This window comes from Rhinoraja longicauda, chromosome 14, assembly GCF_053455715.1.
Source record: "Rhinoraja longicauda isolate Sanriku21f chromosome 14, sRhiLon1.1, whole genome shotgun sequence".
In the NCBI taxonomy this organism is placed as follows: domain Eukaryota; kingdom Metazoa; phylum Chordata; class Chondrichthyes; order Rajiformes; family Arhynchobatidae; genus Rhinoraja; species Rhinoraja longicauda.
In genome coordinates, this window is record NC_135966.1 from 31,973,563 (window position 1) to 31,992,388 (window position 18,826).

Below are 18,826 nucleotides of genomic sequence, written 5' to 3' on the forward strand. Positions count from 1 at the left end.
GTTAATGGTCAGGTCCCCTCATCCCCAGCGTGTTCCCCAGTCATGGGCCGCGCTCTGGGTAGCGCTACTGCACCACGCGGCCTGGGCTAAACCTGAACCTAGGGCAGCCTGGTCAGTCCGTGAGGCAGGTCAGCGCATTGCAGGCTTGTCACGATTCCACTTGTACAGCAGGCCTCTTGATTATGAAGGCTTGGTGCCTGTACTTTAAGTATGAGCATGTGGTTTACTTGGGCCAAAACCAGACTTCAATCCTCACCTTCCATGGTCGACTTTCATTGGAGCAGTTGTCTCTCTTGGGTCAAAGTATGTCTTTTGTTGGGGGTGTGTCCATGTATGAAATATTGTAGTCTATTACAAAAATAATTTGTTGCAGCATGTCTGGGAAGGGTTGTAATTATCTTTTAAATTACTGATCTGTTATCTTTACAAAATGTGAAGAATGATTATGCAAGAAGCTCCTATTGTAACTCTGGCAGCATGTCTGTAGATCAAAGATAGGCAATGTTTCAGATCAGGACCCACTTCTGAGATACAGATGCTCGAACGGAGCAAAAAATTAACTGGTGGAGGAACTGAGAGAGTCTGGCAGCATCTGGAGGCTGGAGCAATTAGGCTTGTATACACTGGAATTTAGAAGGATGAGGGGATCTTATTGAAACATATAAGATAATTAGGGGATTGGACACATTAGAGGCAGGAAACATGTTCCCAATGTTGGGGGAGTCCAGAACAAGGGGCCACAGTTTAAGAATAAGGGGTAGGCCATTTAGAACGGAGATGAGGAAGAACTTTTTCAGTTAGAGAGTGGTGAAGGTATGGAATTCTCTGCCTCAGAAGGCAGTGGGAGCCAGTTCATTGGATGCTTTCAAGAGAGAGCTGGATAGAGCTCTTAAGGATAGCGGAGTGAGGGGGTATGGGGAGAAGGCAGGGACAGGGTACTGATTGAGAGTGATCAGCTATGATCGCATTGAATGGCGGTGCTGGCTCGAAGGGCTGAATGGCCTACTCCTGCACCTATTGTCTATTGACAAAATGTGTAGGAAGGAACTGCAAAAGCTGGTTTATACCTCAGATAGACACAAAATGCTGGAGTAATTCTGGGTCAGGCAACATCTCTGGAGAAAAGGAATAGGTGATATTTTGGGTCAGAACCCTTCAGACAGGTTTTTAGTCTGAAGAGGGTTCCAACCCAAAATGTCACCTATTCCTTTTAACCAACGATGTGCTTGACCTACTGAGTTACTCCAGCATTTTGTGTCCATCTGAGGTATATAACATTGTGAATGAATTCAATTCTGATGTTGGAAATACGTTGCAACAGTATTATCTAATGTTTCTGTTCACAGATAATTCCTTCTGATTCCATTAACTTGACTCTGTCCTCAGATTTGCATCACAAGTACAAAGTTTGGTGCTTCCTGGTCCTAAAGGGCAGGTTGTGAGCAGTTAATACTTTCCACGATGTGTGCCTCTAGTCCCACTGGGATTTCTATGCTCTGGCCTCTTCATCACACCTAAATCTAATCACTTCACCTTAGCCATGTCTTCACATGCCCAAAAGACACAGTGTTGGAGTATCTCAGCAGGTCAGGCAGCATCTCTGGAGAACACGGATAAATTATGTTTTGGATCTGCCCCTTCTTCGGACTGATTGTAGGGGGTGAAAGCTGGAATTGGGGGGTGGAAGTGGGTACGACAGGACAAAGCCTGGCAAGTGATAGGTGAATGCAAGTGTAGGGCTGATTGGCAGATGGTATGAAGACCAGAAATGAAAAGGAGACAAGGTTGTGAGGTAAGGTGAGAAGAGGTGTGAATTGTGAAACCAGAGGAATGGATGTGGGTGGAAGGGGACATGGGAAACTGAGTTAAAATTGGAGAATTTAGTAATCCTACGTTTGGGTTCTCTAGTTGGTAATAGGCAACTGAACCGTCCTTTATCCAACTAGAGAGCGGTCCTGACCTACCACCGGAAGCAGTTTACCCCCAGTTCCTTAGCTCAACGGTTTCTCCTCTCAATCTCCCTGTTTCTTTCTTACTTTCTAAAACCCTTTTCTTTGACCGTGCGTTTGGTCATATTTCCCAAATTTACTTGTTTTGCTAAAGCACGTTGTGTCACATGAGGCAAATTTCTGAAGGGTCTACTTAATGTTGCTTTCTTTTATTGTTAAGTGGTAGATGGTCTTTTACCCAATATTGGCTAGATGTTCATGAATCAAATGTGATATTTAATAGTAACTAAATTTTCTTCTTTTCTGATTTCTTTATCCACTGTCCCACTGAGTCAGACAGAACAAAAAGTACTTTCAAAGAAACGATTGTGCTGAAATTCCTATTTGGAGGAGTTAGGTTTGGAAAGCTTCACTTGATAGAGCAGCGGAAGTGGTTCCTTTCCAAAAGGCAAATCAAGTTGTTGGCACTGGGAAAAATATGGGATAATGGAACCAATGGGGTGACCCATGGAGCAAGCCGGAGGACCTAGACATTTGGAGATGTGCATTTTCACACTTCTGTACCTCTTGCCTGATGGGAGAGGGGAAAAGAGGAGGTGACCGGGGTATGATTGGTCCTTGATTATGCTGGTGGCCTTGCTGAGGCAGCGTGACGTGTTGATGGAGTCAATGAAAGGGAGGTTGGCTTGTGTGATGATCTGGGCTGCATCCACATCTCTGCGATTTCTTGTGGTCTTGGATGGTGCTAGACAACAGTTGGGCTGTGTGTAATTTTGGAGAACAGAGTAGAGACATTTTCAGGCTGTTTCTTGACCAGAGCAGATGTAGTTGTTGGAAACATGCCTCATCTCTCGCTGCAGAAAATAAATGGCTGAGACTTCAACTAGAATTAGTGTTCAATTATATGAATGTGGAGAAACTCTCGTCACTGGTGGATGTGTTGCAGACTAAGTATTGTCGGTACACATGGCAATAATAAACCTAAACCTGATAACTTTAGTTTAACTAGGTGACTGGGTTAACATATAATGAGTGTATGAAGGCTCTGGGCCTGTCCGCGGCAACCAACAATCATCCAGTACTCTAGCACAATCCTACACACTGGGGGCATTTTACAATTTTTACCAAAGCCAACTGACAAACCTGTATGTCTTTGGAATGTTGGAGGAAACGGGAGTACCCAGAGAAAACCCACGCGGTCAAAGGGAGAACGTACAAACTCCGTACGGACTCCGTAGTCAGGATCGAATCCGGGTCTCTGCCGCTGTAAGGCAGCAGGTCTACCACTATGCCACCGTGCAGCCCCTTTGAGGGTCTGTGTGATTGACTAGGCTGTATCCACGACTCTGCAATTTCTTACGGTCTTGAGCAGGGGTGTTTCCAAACCAAGCTGTGATGCATCCTGACAGGATGCTTTCAAAGGCGCATCTGTAGGGGTTGGTAAAGGTAATTTAAAATACCAAGTTCCCCCCTTCTGATAAAGTAAAGGCATTGCAGTGCTTCCTTAAGATAGGTCATAGGAGCATAATTAGGCCTATCGGCCCATCGAGTTTACTCGACCATTCAATCATGGTTGATCTATCTTTCCCCTTCAACCCCATTCTACTGCTTTCTCCCCGTAATATTTGACACCATTACTAATCCGGCACCTGTCAATCTCTACTTTAAAAAGCTCATAATGACTTGGCTGTCACTGTCTGTGGCAATGATTTCCACAGATTCACCACCCTCTGACTGAAGAAATTCTTCCTCATCTCCTTTCTAAAGGTATGCCTTTTTATCATAGGGCTGTGCTCTCTGGTCCTAAACTCGGCCACTAGTGGAAACATTCTCTCCACATCCACTCTATCCAGACCTTTCACTATTCATTAAGTTTCAATGTTCAGCGTGTACAGGCCCAGTGCCCTCAAACACTCATCCTATGTCAACCCAATCATTCTTGTAGACTTCCACTGGGTCTTTTCCCAGCAACATTTTAGCATCTGTGGTTCCTTGTGGCTGCATTTTCTCACCATTTCTAAAACAAACTAACATGGATGCGCTGTTTCCCTTCTGGGTTTCTGTCCTTGGTGGTGGAGCCCATTGGTGGTTACCCTCTGTTAGTGCGCCTATCACAGTGCCAGTGAAGGTAATCAAAGAACTTCATCACTCTCCCGTTCTGTGTAACAATGTTCTTGCCTCACCTCTCGCTGCTGAGCAAGAGCTGACAGCACCCATTAATTACTGTACTCCGTCACAACCTCTTGAGTTATAACTGTTGGTGCAGAGATAACGGACCATTTCCTTAAATTTAGATTTAGATATTGTCATGTGTACAAAGGTATTGTCATGTGCACAATCGAGTTTCCAGCAACTGGCGCCTCCTTTAATCCAGACAATGCTTCTGTGCCATCTGCCGGATGGGGGTGAGGAGAAGAAAGAATGACTGGGGTGGGAGAAGTCTTTGATTGTTTTGGCTGCTTTTCCAAGGCAGTGTCGATGGAGTTGATGGTGGGGAGTCTGGTCTGTGTGATGTACTGGGCCACATTGTCAACTCTCATGATTTCTTGCAATCTTAGGAAGAGGTGTTGCCAGACCAAGCTGAGATGCAACCCAACAGTATGCTTTCTACGGTGCATCTGTCAAATTTTGTCTCTCGAGGAAGTAGAGATGTTGGTGATCCGCCTTGGATGTTGCATCAACGTGGTTGGTCCACGACAGCTGTAATGTTTATTTCAAGGAACTGAATTTCCTAATTTTCCTAGTAGGTGGATTTACAACAAAACCTGCATTTGAATTAGAAAAGATTCTTTAATTAGAAATTCCCTTTTGTCAATTCCAGCTGTTAAGGGTGGCACAGTGGTGCAGCGGTAGAGTAGCTGCTTTACAGCATTAAAAAAGCCATGGGTGCTGTTTGTACTGAGTTTGTACGTTTTCCCTGTGACTGTGTGGGTTTTCTCTGAGTTCTCCAATATTCCCCCACATTCCAAAGAATTACAGGTTTGTCGGTTCATTGGCTTTGGTAAAAATTGTAAATTGTCCCCAGATAGTGCTAATGTTTGGGGTTTGCTGGACTTGGTGGGCCAATGGTCCTGTTTCCGCGCTTTATGTCTGAAGTATCACTTGTATTCTGCGAGTGAATGGAGATTTTAATCACATTTTAATTCAGAAAGCCATTTTGTTCCCACAGCTTCATAACTGCTGTTCTTGCCACACAAGTCTTTACATACACGTAAGGATTACGTTCCATGAACCCTTATGTATGCAGATTTTGTGTGTCAGAATCGCCATCCCCATCCGCTGCCTGAAATAACTCAGTTTATCAACTGTCTCGCTGCATTGGGGCACTTTCTGCGGCGCACGGTCTTCTGGGTTAGCACCACTGCCATTGCCGGCTTGTTTCGGATGTAAACACCCCTCCCAACCCTTCCAAATTTGTCGGAAAGTTTCCGCTTTCATTTCCGCCATTCCGATTTCGCCTCACATTTTTCCGCAAAACAGTCGGTAATTGCAATTTGTCAATTCGGTTGCTAGGGGTTCCGCAAGAAACCCCCCCCCCCCCCCCGCCCTGGAAGTCTCCCCGAAAATGTGGCACCTAGGCTAGCCAATCTCGACCTCATCGGGACTTCCATGGCCAATTTGTTAATTCGGCCGCTAGAGGTTGCTAGGGATCCCACGGGAAATTACCCCGCCCTGGAAGTCTCCCCAAAAATGTGGCACCTAGGCTGGGCAAGGCAGCCAATCTCAACCTCATCGGGACTTCCATGGCTGATCGGTGGTTTGAATTTGCAACCTGCGGCCGGGGCTCTGGAACTCCAGCCCAGCAGGAGCTAGCACGTCTATCCCCATAGCTGACTTCCTTGGCCAGCTGGATAAACCAGCAAAGCTCTGGAACCAAGTGTGCCAGAAAATCAGTGGTGGAACTGTAATGAGTAAATATTAAATGTAAGTGCAAGATTATATAACTATATTAATTAATTAAGACGGGGTTAAAATATAAAACAGCAGAAAAGCCAATTACCACCCTTTTGGGCTGATTATTAATTAATGTGTGAATTTACTTCTACAAGTACTTCGAAGGTAGACACAAACTGCTGGAGTAACTTAGCGGGTCAGGCAGCATCTCGGGAGAGAAGGAATGGGTAACGTTTCGGGTCAAGACCCTTCTTCAGATCATCTCCAGCAGAATCCCTCCTCTTGGACTCCCCAGGCTGGCCATCTACCTTCACTGGACCTTTTAATTTCCAACTGCCGGCGGAACATCAACTGCCTGAAATTTTCCACTCCCCTGACTTACTCTAACCTCTCCCCTCCTGAACCTCAGCAGAGGCCTCACCTTTGTTCCCCTCCGCCCCCACCTCAACGAGTTCCGGGTCCACCACGATGTGGAGCTATTCTTCTGTCACTTCCAGCTCCGAGCCTTTTTCCATGGGAAGGAGTCCTCACCACCCAGTGACGACCCCTTCTCCCATCTCCAGTGGAATCCCTCCTCTTGGACTCCCCAGGCTGGTCATCTACCTTCACTAGACCTTTTCATTTCCAACTGTCGGCGGGACATCAACCGCCTCAAATTTTCCACTCCCCTGACTACTCTAACCTCTCCCCTCCTGAACCTCTCTTCAACAATTACTTCCGTATGCTTAATCAAGTCGCATATATCAACTCTTTCTTCATAACTTAGTCATACATTTTATGACCATTGTTCTTGTATTCAATACCAAGAGAATTGGGATGTGTAAGGAAAAAACAAAACAACATTTTCTTTTTTGTGTTGCAAAAGGTATCTCTCTGTTCAATAACCTTTCCATAAATAGCAGAATATACTCATGATAGGCCTGACATTGTACATGTAGTCCAAGAGCTACAGACTGTTGGAAATAAGTCGTTTTTCACACATAAATGTAGCACAACTTGTATGCACACTTGGAGCGCATACTTTTTTTTTGCTGAAAAGTTGCATTATGAATTTTGATGTAAAGTTATGAATTTTGGAAATCAAAATTCTGAATTTGTAAAATCAAATGTTGGGAGGTCTGTGTAAACATAAGTGCTTATTAGTGTGGAAATTGCAAACTTCTTTGATTGCATTAGGTACTGATTGTTTTCATAAGTGAGAGTTTACATAAGTCACCCATTGAGTAAATCGGCGAGTATCTGTACTATTTCCCAATGAACGGTATTGCTACATCTTACTTTTGATGGCTTGCAGCCAATTGCCTTGTCATGATAGATTGTGCAAGGAAGCCATTTGGCCTATGGTCTTTATGTTGGTTTTGAGAGAATTCTCCATTAGTCCTACTGTAGCGATCTTCGCATCAACAAAAACATTATGAAAAAACCTTAGCCTGGATACTTCAGCAGAAGAGAAACCGGTGTGTAAAACAAACTACCTCGGGGCAGAAAAAGTTTTGAGGGATATGGGACTAGTGTAGATGGGACGTCTTGGTTGGCATGGATGAGTTGGGCCAAAGGGCCTGTTCACATGCTGTAAGATCCTGACTAATGCAGGCAAATAGGACCAGCTCAGGAGGAAGTTATGGTGATATGGAAGAGTTCGGCTGAAGGGCCTGTTTCTGTAAAGCTATGACTCTACTGCCTGTCTCTATACATATTTTCAAGTACTTGTTTAATTCGGGTCTTTCTAACACAAGTAGCCAGCAATCACACAACAGGAGTTAAAACTAATTGACTTTAGGAGCCAGAAATAAATGAAGGATTGTTGCTATTTCAGAGCATGGAGCTGAAGCAGTGGTTGGTGCTGGTGCTGGTGTTTGGTGCAGCTGTGATCCGCGCTGAAGATGAGGACGACTTGGTTGAGGATGAGGATGATGAGAGCCCGGTGGAGAGCGAGTCTGAGCCCAGCACTCCACCCCCTCCCAAGGTGAGCCCCACCCCTCCCACCTGTGCTTTAAAGGAAACAGATCCTTTGGCCCAACTTGATGTAAAGAAAAAGTTACCCTTCAGGTTCCTATCTTTCCCCCCTCACCTTAAACCTGTGTCCTCTTGTTCTCAATTTTCCCTACTCTGGGCAAAATACTCTGTGCATTTACCTCTCATGATTTTGTACACCTCTATAAGATCACCTCTTATCCTTCTGTGCTCTAACGAATAAAGTCCTTGCCTGCTCAACCTCTTCCTATAGCTCATGTCCTTGATTCGTTGTAAATCTTGTCTGTACCCTTTCCAGCTTTACAACAATTTTCCTATAAAATGGTGACCAAAACTGAACTACTCTAAATGTGGTAGACACAAAATTCTGGAGTAACTCAGAGGGTCACGCAGCATTTCTGGAGAGAAGGAATGGGTGACATTTCGGGTCGAGACCCTTCAGACGTGGCGTCACCAACGTCTTATACAACTGCAACATAACCTCCCAACTTTTATACACAATACTCTGATGAAGACCAATGTGCAACTGAACCATCCTATCACCAACTACAGAACTATTATCTACCTCATTGGAGACCCTTGGACTATCTCTAACCAGACTTTACTGGAATTTATCTTGCGCTAAACGTTATTCCCATTATCCTGGATCTGTGGACAACTTGATTATAATCATGTAAAGCCTTTCCACTGACTGAATGGCACACAACATAAAAGCTTTTCACTGTACCTCTGTACGTGTGACAATGAACTAAACTAAATAATCAACATCTTGCATCACAAAGAAGCTGATCAACTCCTCACGCACTCCACTCTCCCCCCGTGTTAAGTTTATCTTAGTGATATAGCATGGAAGCAGGCCCTTCAGCCCACCGTTGGGCCATTGATCACCCATCACACTAGTTTTATATTATCTCACTTTCTCATCCACTTCCTAGACATTAGGGGCAATTGACAGGGTTAATTAACCCACATACCTGCACATCTTTTGGATGTGGGACGAAACCGGAGCACCCGGAGGAAACCCATGCGGTCACGGGGAGAACATGCTAACTCGACAAAGACCGAGGTCGGGATTAAACCTGGGCCTCTGGCGCCGTAAGGCAATGGCTGTGCCACTGTGCAGCCCAGCTTTATTAAAATTAGTCCTATTCGCCGTTTTTTTACCTTTGAGCAATAGACAATAGGTGCAGGAGTAGGCCGTTCGGCCCTTCGAGCCAGCACCGCCATTCAATGTGATCATGGCTGATCATTCTCAATCAGTACCCCGTTCCTGCCTTCTCCCCATACCCCCTGACTCCAGTATCCTTAAGAGCTCTATCTAGCTCTCTCTTGAATGTATTCAGAGAATTGGCCTCCACTGCCCTCTGAGGCAGAGAATTCCACAGATTCACAACTCTCTGACTGAAAATGTTTTTCCTCATCTCTGTTCTAAATGGCCTACCCCTTATTCTTAAACTGTGGCCCCTGGTTCTGGACTCCCCCAACATTGGGAACATGTTTCCTGCCTCTAATGTGTCCAACCCCTTAATAATCTTATACGTTTCGATAAGATCCCCTCTCATCCGTCTAAATTCCAGTGTATACAAGCCTAGTCGCTCCAGTTTTTCAACATATGACAGTCCCGCCATTCCGGGAATTAACCTAGTAAACCTACGCTGCACGCCCTCAATAGCAAGAATATCCTTCCTCAAATTTGGACATCAAAACTGCACACAGTACTCCAGCACTGCAGTATTTCTCCAATTTGTTTCCGTTCGCAGTGTGTTCTGAATTGTGTGTGATTAATAGAAAAGGCCACAAAGTGCTGGAGTAACTCAGCGGGTCAGGCAGCATCTCTGAGAACATGCATGGGTGTCGTTTCGGGTCAGGATCCTCATACTTTTAATGTTCCTAAGTTTCTAGCAGTGCGTGGAGTTTTAGAGACACTGGAGAGCTATAATTAGTGGGTCAGAAGTATATTGTTGAATTGCTCTTGCATGACCTCTGGTCCAACAAAATGGATAATCTGCGAGGCTCTGGAACCAAGGGATCTGTGGGGGACCTATACTTGGTAAATTATAGGTTACTAAAAGGTATTTTTCTAACATTTTGCTATTGCCTTACAGGTCACTTACAAAGCCCCTGTTCCAATTGGACGAGCACACTTTGCGGAATCATTTGATAAAGGCACTCTAGATGGGTAAGGATCTCTTGGATGGTTCTTAGATACCAGTGGTCGGTGTGGACTCGATGGACTGAAGTGCTTGTTTCCATGCTGTATCCCTAAACTCATCTAAAACTATAGCAAAGATTTGGATGATTTCAAATTAGTTTTTATTCAAAATGGACGAGCACTATTAAAGACGTGAACCATAGAGGCATACAGAACGGAAACGGCTCCTTCGGCCCAACTTATTCATGCCACGTCACCTATCTTCCAGCTTTCTTTCTCACCCCCAACCCCTGCAATCAGTCTGCAGCAGGGTCCCGACTTAAAACATCGCCTGTTCATGTTCTCCAGAGATGCTGCCTGACCCGCTGAGTTGCTCCAGCAGTTTGTGTCCCTTTGTGTATTATCCAGCATCTGCAGTTTCTTGTTTCTAAATACATTCAAACTTTGTTTTGCATGTAATTTAATAAAAGCATGCACAATCATACTTAAGTATAAGAGTGGCATGTTTGTTGTGTAAGAGTAGTATATTTCTTCACAAGTTGCCGTGTTTCCGATGCCATCTTAGAATCATAGAGCCATACAGCATGGAAACGGCCCCTTTGGCCTAACTTGTTCATGCCGACCAAGATGTCCTAACTACGCTTGTCTTGTTTGGCCCATATCCCTCTAAATCTATCCTATCCATGTACCTGTGTCTTTTAAATGCTGTTATAGTACCTGCCTCAACTATGACAGATCGTTCCATATACCCACCTGACTGTAGGTATGACTCCCCCCCCCCCACCTGCCTGCCCCCACTTCCCTTTACTTTTTGTCTTTTTCTCTTCCCCCATCCCACCCCCACTTTCCTGACCCATAATGTAGAAACAAAAAATGCACCCATTCCCCACTATCCCACCACCATTCACTTCCCCGTCCCCTTCCACCCATCTCCCTACCTCTGGCTTTACATTTCACACCTCTGCTCATCTGACAACCTTTTGTCTCCTTTTCACCTCTGGCCTTTGTCACTTTTTCCACCCATCTGTCAATGACCCTCCCTCTTCCCCCCACCCTCTTCACCCATCCAAGTGTCTTTTAAATGTTGGTGGCACAAAATTAGTACATCTATGCATGCTGTATGACTCTGACTCCATAGCAGGATCTTTTACCACAAATAAAACTGACGCTTTCAAAAATTAGACTTGTGGACATTAGCGCTCCTTTAGTGTTCAATCTGCCGTAGATTTCGTATTTTAATTCCTTCAGTAGAACTTGCTGTCACTTTCCCACGGTGGAAGTTTGAGTTTGTACTCGATTTAACCAACACAGTTTGCAAGCAGTGGGGGGAGCACTTAATCCTGATGATTGATTGTAACCGTTTAGTCTTCAATGTTGCAGAAGAATAAAGTTGTCTCGTTTAATTTTGAGATGGTGTTACTTTTGACGCAACTGACCGATGTGTTTGCCCTGCAGCTGGGTTCGATCCAGAGCCAAAAAAGAAGACACTGATGAAGATATTGCAAAATATGATGGTGAGATCATTTTCTCTCAACGTTAAACATCTGCACCAAATTTAAAGAAATGCACTTTGTTCTGAATGAGTTTGTTGTGTGGTTGGTAACCAGTTGGTAACAGGGTGGCACAGCGGTGTGAGGTGATGCCTCACAGCGACAGAGACCTGGGTTAGATCCTGACCAGGGGTGTACAGATTTTGCACGTCCTCCCTGTGATCGCATGGGTTTTCGTCGGGTGCTTTGGTTTCCTCCCACATCCCAAAGACATACAGGTTTGTCGGTTATTTAGCTTCTGTAAATTGTCCCTAGTGTGTAGGGTAGTGTTAGTACGGGGTGAGCGCTGGTCTGCATGGAATCGGTTGGCCGAAGAGCTGGTTCCACGTTGCATCTCTAAAGTCTGAAGGAGGTTTGAGGTGAGTTTCCTCTTTGGATGTTGTTATGGGTAAGAGATCAGAGGGTCTCGCAAACCCAGAGATTATGATAGGTGGGGGAACACAGAACTGAACATAGAGCATACAACAGTACGGAGCACGTACAGACTATTTGGCCCAAAATGTCCACGCTGAACATGATGCCAAGTCTAACTAATCTCCTCTGCCTATCCCTCCATCTATATCCATAAGCTTAAACGCCACTATCGTATCTGTGTGCACCCCTGGCAGCACATTCAGGCGCTCATCACCATCTGTGTTTTTAAAAAACTTTCCCTGCATATTTCCTGTAAACTTCTCCTCTCTCAACTTCAGCAATGCCCTCTAGTCTTTAACATTTCCATTTGGGGGGGGGAAAGGTTCCGAAAAAGGCACAGTGCTAGAGTAACTGAGCGAGCCAGGCAGCATCTCTGGCCAATATGAATGAGTGAAATTTGGGGTTGGGCCGTTTCTTCAAACTCTTCTCAAGTTCATGTCAGAGTGATACAGTGTGGAAACAGACCCTTCAGCCCTACTTGCTCACGCCGACCATCTAAACTAGTCCCACCTGCCTGCTTTTGGCCCATATCCCTCGAAACCTATCCTAACTATGTACATGTCTAAATGCTTCTTAAACGTTGCGATAGTACCTGCAAGCCACAGTAGACCATTCGGTCTATTGAGCCTACTTTGCCATTCAATCATGGCCGATCTATCCCTATCAACCCCATTCTCCTGCCTGCCCATAACTCCTGACACCATTACTGATCAAGAATCTATCGATCTCTGCCCTTAAAAATACCCAATGCCAAGGTATGTCACAGCACTTTGTCCTTTAGTATATTAACCAACACCAGCAGTTTTTTTGTTTCTACATTATGTAAAAGGTAATTATATCTATAAAGATCGATGCATAAAATGGATATGTTTTGTTTTTCAGGGAAATGGGAAGTAGAAGAAATGAAAGATACTAAACTTGAGGGGGATAAAGGACTCGTTCTCAAAACTCGTGCGAAGCATCATGCCATCGCAGCTTCTTTGAACCACCCGTTTATTTTTGACGACAAGCCACTATATCTTCAGTAAGTATCTCGCTATCGTGCAAGTCTTGCCTTGTGGGCAGCAAGTAAGTTCAGATGTCATAGGAGCAGAATTAGGCAATTTGGCACCTCAAGTCTACCCTGCCATTCAATCTTGGCCTGTCTATTTTTCTCTCAACCCTATTCTTCTGCCTTATCCCCATAGCCCCTGATACCCGTACTAATCAAAAATCTCTCAATCTCCACCTTAAAAATGCCCGATTCACCACCTTTGACTAATTAAATTCCTCATCTTTCTAAAGGTACATTCTTTTAATCTGAGTCTGTGCCCTCTGGTCCTTTACTCTCACACTAGTGGAAACATCCTCTCCATATTCGCTCTACCCATGCCCTTCACTTTCACTATGAGAGTAAGAATTTCATGATTCCAGTGCAGATGCAGTGTGGTACAAATAAACAGTCCTGAAAACTTGTAAATTATCACTTTCTCTTTTTCAACCTTCCGTTTAGACACTTTTAGTGAGGGGCATTCACCCTCCCTTCCTCACATTTGGCAAGGGGGCGGAAACCTGAGCATCTGCGAAAACCCACGTGGTCACAGGGAAAACGTGTAAACTCCAAACAGACAGCACCCATGGTCAGGATTGAACCTGGGTCTCTGGCGTTGTGAGGCAGCAAATCTAGTACTGCCCCACTATTGCCCAAAGTTGCTGACCTAAAGCTGCTCACATTTGGCCCAGTTCCTTCCAAACTTTTCTTGTCCATGCCTGTCCCAGTATCCGTTAAATGTCATAATTGTACCCGCCTCTACCTCTTCCTCCAACTAGCGGTTGGGCATTACCTGTGAGTTTTATTTTAATGATGTTTTAATGAGGTGCAGCTCGTCGGTAGAGTTGCTGCCTCACTGCTCCAGAGACCCGGGTTCAATCCTGTCTGCGGGTGCTGTCTGAACAAAGTTTGTACGATCTCCCTATGACTATGTGCGTTTCCTCCGGGTACTCCAGTTTCCTCCTACACTTCAAAGACCCACTAGTTTGTAGGTTAATTGGCTTCTGTAAATTGTTCCTAGGGTGTAGGATAGAACTAGGTTGATCGCTGGTCGGCGTGAATTCGGTGGGCCAAAGGGCCTGTATCACTAAACTAAACTTTCCAATATTTCAGTTTGATAAAGAGCAGCTGGTGGAAGCTTGTTCGTTGCTACAATAAAAAAGATTTTTCAATGCTTTTTTGCTGAGCTAAATTTTACTTTTCTCCAAAAATGTCAGGTATGAAGTGAATTTTCAAAATGGAATTGAATGTGGTGGAGCATACATCAAGTTACTGTCAAAAACCAAAGACATGATTCTGGTGAGTGAAATTTATTTGCAATTTATGAGAATTGCAAAGATTCCTCTTATTTGTATTCTGTTTTCACTTGTGACTCTTAAGAATCTCTTAGATTACGCATAGACACAAAAATGCTGGAGTAACTCAGCATTTCTGGAGAGAAGGAATGGGTGACTTTTTGGTCGAGACCTTCCTTCTGAGATTGTGCATTGATTGCTTGTTTTTTTTCCGAACTTAATCACCATTGTACAGTCTGATGGAAGCAAATGGTACATTGGCCTTTCATGCAAGAGGATTAGAATACAAAAATAGGTATCTGCTCCGATCATAAGGTCAATTGTCTTCAATGATACGTTGTTGCCACATTTACCTAGGTACAGTGAAATTCTTTGTTTTTGCATAACATCTTGCAGCAGACTTCACCCAGGCAATACACAGTCGCCACGTTTCAGGTGCCAACAAAGTTTCTAAAGTTCTTGGCGCAGTCCTGTCTTCCCGCAGTGGCGAACCAGGCTTGCCACCACACGTGGCCGCAGATGGCCCTCTGCCAGGTCCCTCTTATTTCACGGCGGTCCCTCTCTGTTCTCTGCTACCTCTGCTGGGTCCCTCTATGTTCTCGACAGACCCCCAAGCAAGGTCCTTGGTTCTCGGTAGGGCCCCGTCTTCGAACTTGTAGGTTGAATGGGTTCGTAGATTCTAAATGTGTAGGGAAGGAACTGCAAATGCTGGTTTACACCAAGGATAGACACATAGAAAAATAGGTGCCAGGAGAAGGCCCTTCGAGCCAGCACCGCCATTCAATATGATCACGACTGATCATCTAAAATCAGTACCCCGTTCCTGCTTTTTCCCCATATCCCCTGATTCCTTTAGCCCTGAACTAAATCTAACTCTTGAAAACATCCAGTGAATTGGCTTCCACTGCCCACTGTGCCATAGAATTCAACAGATTCACAACTCTCTTGGTGAAGAAGTTTTTCCTCATCTCAGTCCTAAATGGCCTACCCCTTATTCGTAAACTGTGACCCCTGGTTCTGGACTCCCCCAACATCGGAAACATTTTTCCTGCATCTAGCCTGTCCAATCCTTTAAGAAGTCCTTTACCCTACCCCAATACCATGTGCTCAAATTTTGCACACTAATCTCTTGTGTGGGACCTTGGCGAAGGCTTTTTGAAAGTCCAGATACACCACATCCACTGGCTCTCCCTTATCCATTCTACTTGTTACATCCTCACAAAAATTCCAGAAGATTAGTCAAGCATGATTTCCCCTTCTTAAATCCATGCTGACTTTAACACTCTTTCCAAATGCGCTGCTATAACATCTTTAACAATTGACTCGAGCATCTTCCCCACTACTGATGTAAGGCTAACTCTAATTCCCTGTTTTCTCTCCCCCTTTCTTAAAAAGTGGGGTTACATTGGCTATCCTCCTGCCACAGGAACTGATCTAGAGTCAAGAGAACATTGGAAAATGATCACCCACGATTTCTAGGGCCACCCCCTTGACTACTCTAGGATGCAGGCTATCAGGCCCTGGGGATTTATCTGCCTTCAGTCCCTAACACCATTTCCTGACTAATGCGGATTCCCTTCAGTTCCTCCCACTAGATCCTCGGTCTCCTAGTATTTCTGGGAGAATGTTTGTGTCTTCCTTAGTGAAGATAACCAAAGTACTCGTTTAACTGTTCTGCCATTTCCTTGTTTCCCATTATAAATTCACCTGTCTCTGATTGGAAGGGACCTACATTTGGCTTCACTAATCTTTTCCTTTTTACATATCTAAAGAAGCTTTTAGAGTCAGTTTTTATATTCCCTGTCAGCTTTCTTTCATGCTCTCTCCTCTCCCCCCCCCCCTTAATTAACCCCTTTGTCCTCTGTTGAATTCTAAATTTCTCCCAGTCCTCTGTTACAAACTGCTGGAGTAACTCAGCGTGTCGGGCTGCATCTCTGGAGAAAATGGATTAGGTGACGTTTCGAGTCGGGACCCTTCACACAGATTCTAATGTGGTTTGTCATCTTTTCTCAGGAGACGTTTTATGACAAAACCCCATATACCATTATGTTTGGTCCGGACAAGTGTGGTGAAGATTACAAACTCCACTTCATCGTCAGACACAGGAACCTCAAAACGGGCGAGTTTGAGGAGAAGCATGCCAAACGTCCTGATGTGGACCTCAAAAGCTACTACACAGACAAGAAGACTCATCTCTACTCCCTGGGTATGCACTACAAGCCCTCTTCTCCCCTCTCCCACAATGGTCTGCAGCCATCACGCAAACCAACCTCCCTTCCATTGACTCCATCTACAGTTCACACCGCCTCGGCAAGGCCACCAGCATAAACAAGGACGAGTCTCACCCTGGTCACTCCCTCTTCTCCCCTCAACCATCAGGCTAGAGATACCGAAGTGTGAAAACACACACCTCCAGATTCAGGGACAGTTTCTTCCCAGCTGTTATCTGGCGACTGAACCGTCCTCTCACCAACGAGAGTGCAGTCTTGATCGCCCAACCATCACATTGGAGACCCTAGGACTATCTTTAATTGGACTTTTCTCGACTTTATCTTGAACTAAACGTTATTCCCTTTATCCTGTATCTGTACACTGCGGACAGCTTGATTGTAATCATGTATAGTCCTTCCATTGACTGGTTATCATGCATCAAAAGGATGACAAAAAGCTAAACTAAAGAACAAGCTCCTGCTGCAAGCAACACTCTCACTACTCGGGCATCTTAATTCAGCAGCATAACAGGCCTGTAAACACAAGACACATAGATTAGATAATAAACAAAAAATAAAAACCCCGATTCTAGTGCAAAAACCCCCAAAGTCAGTGCAACTGAGCCATGGTTGAGGTTAGTGTTGTGTAGTGTAGTGTTCAAAAGTCTTTAGACTTTACACTTTGGAGACACACAGTGGAGCCAATTTTACAACTTGGAATGTAATGGAAAACCAGAGCAACCGGTGAAAACCCACACAGTCACAGCAAGAACTCCGTACAGACAGCACTGGTGGTCGGGATCGAACCCGGGTCTCTCGCGCTGTAAGGCAACACTCTACTGCTGCACCACTGAGCCGCTCTAATCCAAGTCTGTTGGTTAGACTCATAGTTATACAGGATGGAAACGGGCCCAACATGTCCATACTGTTCAAGATTCCCCATCTATAAGTTATTCCAATTTGCCTGCATTTGGTCCATAGCATTCTAAACTTTTCCTGCACATGCACAACATACACATCTTTCAAATGTTACAGTACCTGCCTCAGCTACCTCATATATATTACAGCTCACTCCATGCACCCACCGCTCTGAGGGAAACAAAGTGCCCCTCAGGATCTTATTAAAACTTGTCCCTCTCACTTTAAACATGTGCCCTCTGGTTTTTGATTGCCTTATGCCCTGGATAAAAGACTGTTGGAAAAGTTGTCTGGAAGATGATGTTCCCGAACCTGAAGGTCACGTTTTTCAGACTCCTGTACCTTCCTGATGGTAGCAGTGTGAGATGACAGGGTGGCGTGGGTCTCTGCATTCTGCCTCTTTCAAAAAATCAGGCATTTGAATAGGTTTTGACAATCTGTTGTATCTGCATAAATTTACAAAGTGAAGTGCAGGTCCACCACCGATTTATCTGGCAACTGGTGATCCGGCCCCTTGCGGGACTCCGGGCTGGCCAGAGCTGGCAGATTTGTTCCCATAGCCGACATCTGAGGCCAACATGTGAGCCAGTATCTCGGCCCTTTGACGGCCCAGGCAACCGTTCCAGTACTGTTAAACTCCTTGGAGGCCGTGACCTTCATTGGTCTGGATAATCCAGGAAGGGTCTGGAAATTCGGTGGTGGACATGTATTGTGAATGTGTTCAGCTGATATTAATTTCTTTCTTTTCCTCTTGTAGTGGTCAACCCTGACAATTCATTTCAGGTTCTGATTGACCAAACGGTGGTGAACAGTGGCAACCTGCTGCAGGATATGACTCCACCGATTAACCCACCGAAAGAGATCGAAGATCCTGATGATCAGAAACCGGCAGACTGGGACGAGAGATCAAAAATATCTGATCCTGACGCCGTCAAACCCGATGACTGGTGAGTGATTGGTATCAATGTCTACCTCGATACAGTTAAAAGGGCGTAAAGTGCTGGAATAACAAATAGTGAAAGGCCTAGTCTTTCATAGTGGATGTGGAGAGGATGTTTCTACTAGTGGGGGAGTCTTGGATCAGAGGGCACAGCTTCAGAATAAAAGGACGTACCTTTGGAATGGAGATGAGGTGGAATTACTTTCGCCGGAGGGTGGTGAATCTGTGGAATTCATTGCCACAGATGGCGGTGGAGGTCAAGTCATTGGGTATTTTTAAAGCAAGGGTGTCGGGTTACGAGGAGAAGGCAGAAGAATGGGCTGGAGAGGGAAGGATAGATCAGCATTGATTGAATGGTGGAGTACAGTCAATGGGCTGAATGGCCTAATTCTGCTCCTGTGACTTATGAACTCCCTGGAGAACATGGATAGATGATGGTTCCAGTAGGGACTTTTCTTTAGACAACTCAACATCACCTATCTTCCACCTTTCTTTCTCGC

General features: G+C 44.9%; 1 protein-coding gene across 1 annotated transcript in view; it reads left to right on the plus strand.

The window, feature by feature from the left end:
* Positions 1-18,826, plus strand: part of canx (calnexin) — a 33,943-nt gene that overhangs the window by 164 nt on the left and 14,953 nt on the right. The window contains exons 2-8 of the mRNA XM_078411665.1: positions 7,660-7,809; positions 9,923-9,996; positions 11,425-11,483; positions 12,816-12,957; positions 14,181-14,262; positions 16,272-16,464; positions 18,144-18,333. Of these exons, the coding sequence (XP_078267791.1) occupies positions 7,663-7,809; positions 9,923-9,996; positions 11,425-11,483; positions 12,816-12,957; positions 14,181-14,262; positions 16,272-16,464; positions 18,144-18,333 (887 nt within the window). The 5' untranslated portion in view covers positions 7,660-7,662. The remainder of the gene's footprint in view (positions 1-7,659; positions 7,810-9,922; positions 9,997-11,424; positions 11,484-12,815; positions 12,958-14,180; positions 14,263-16,271; positions 16,465-18,143; positions 18,334-18,826) is intronic.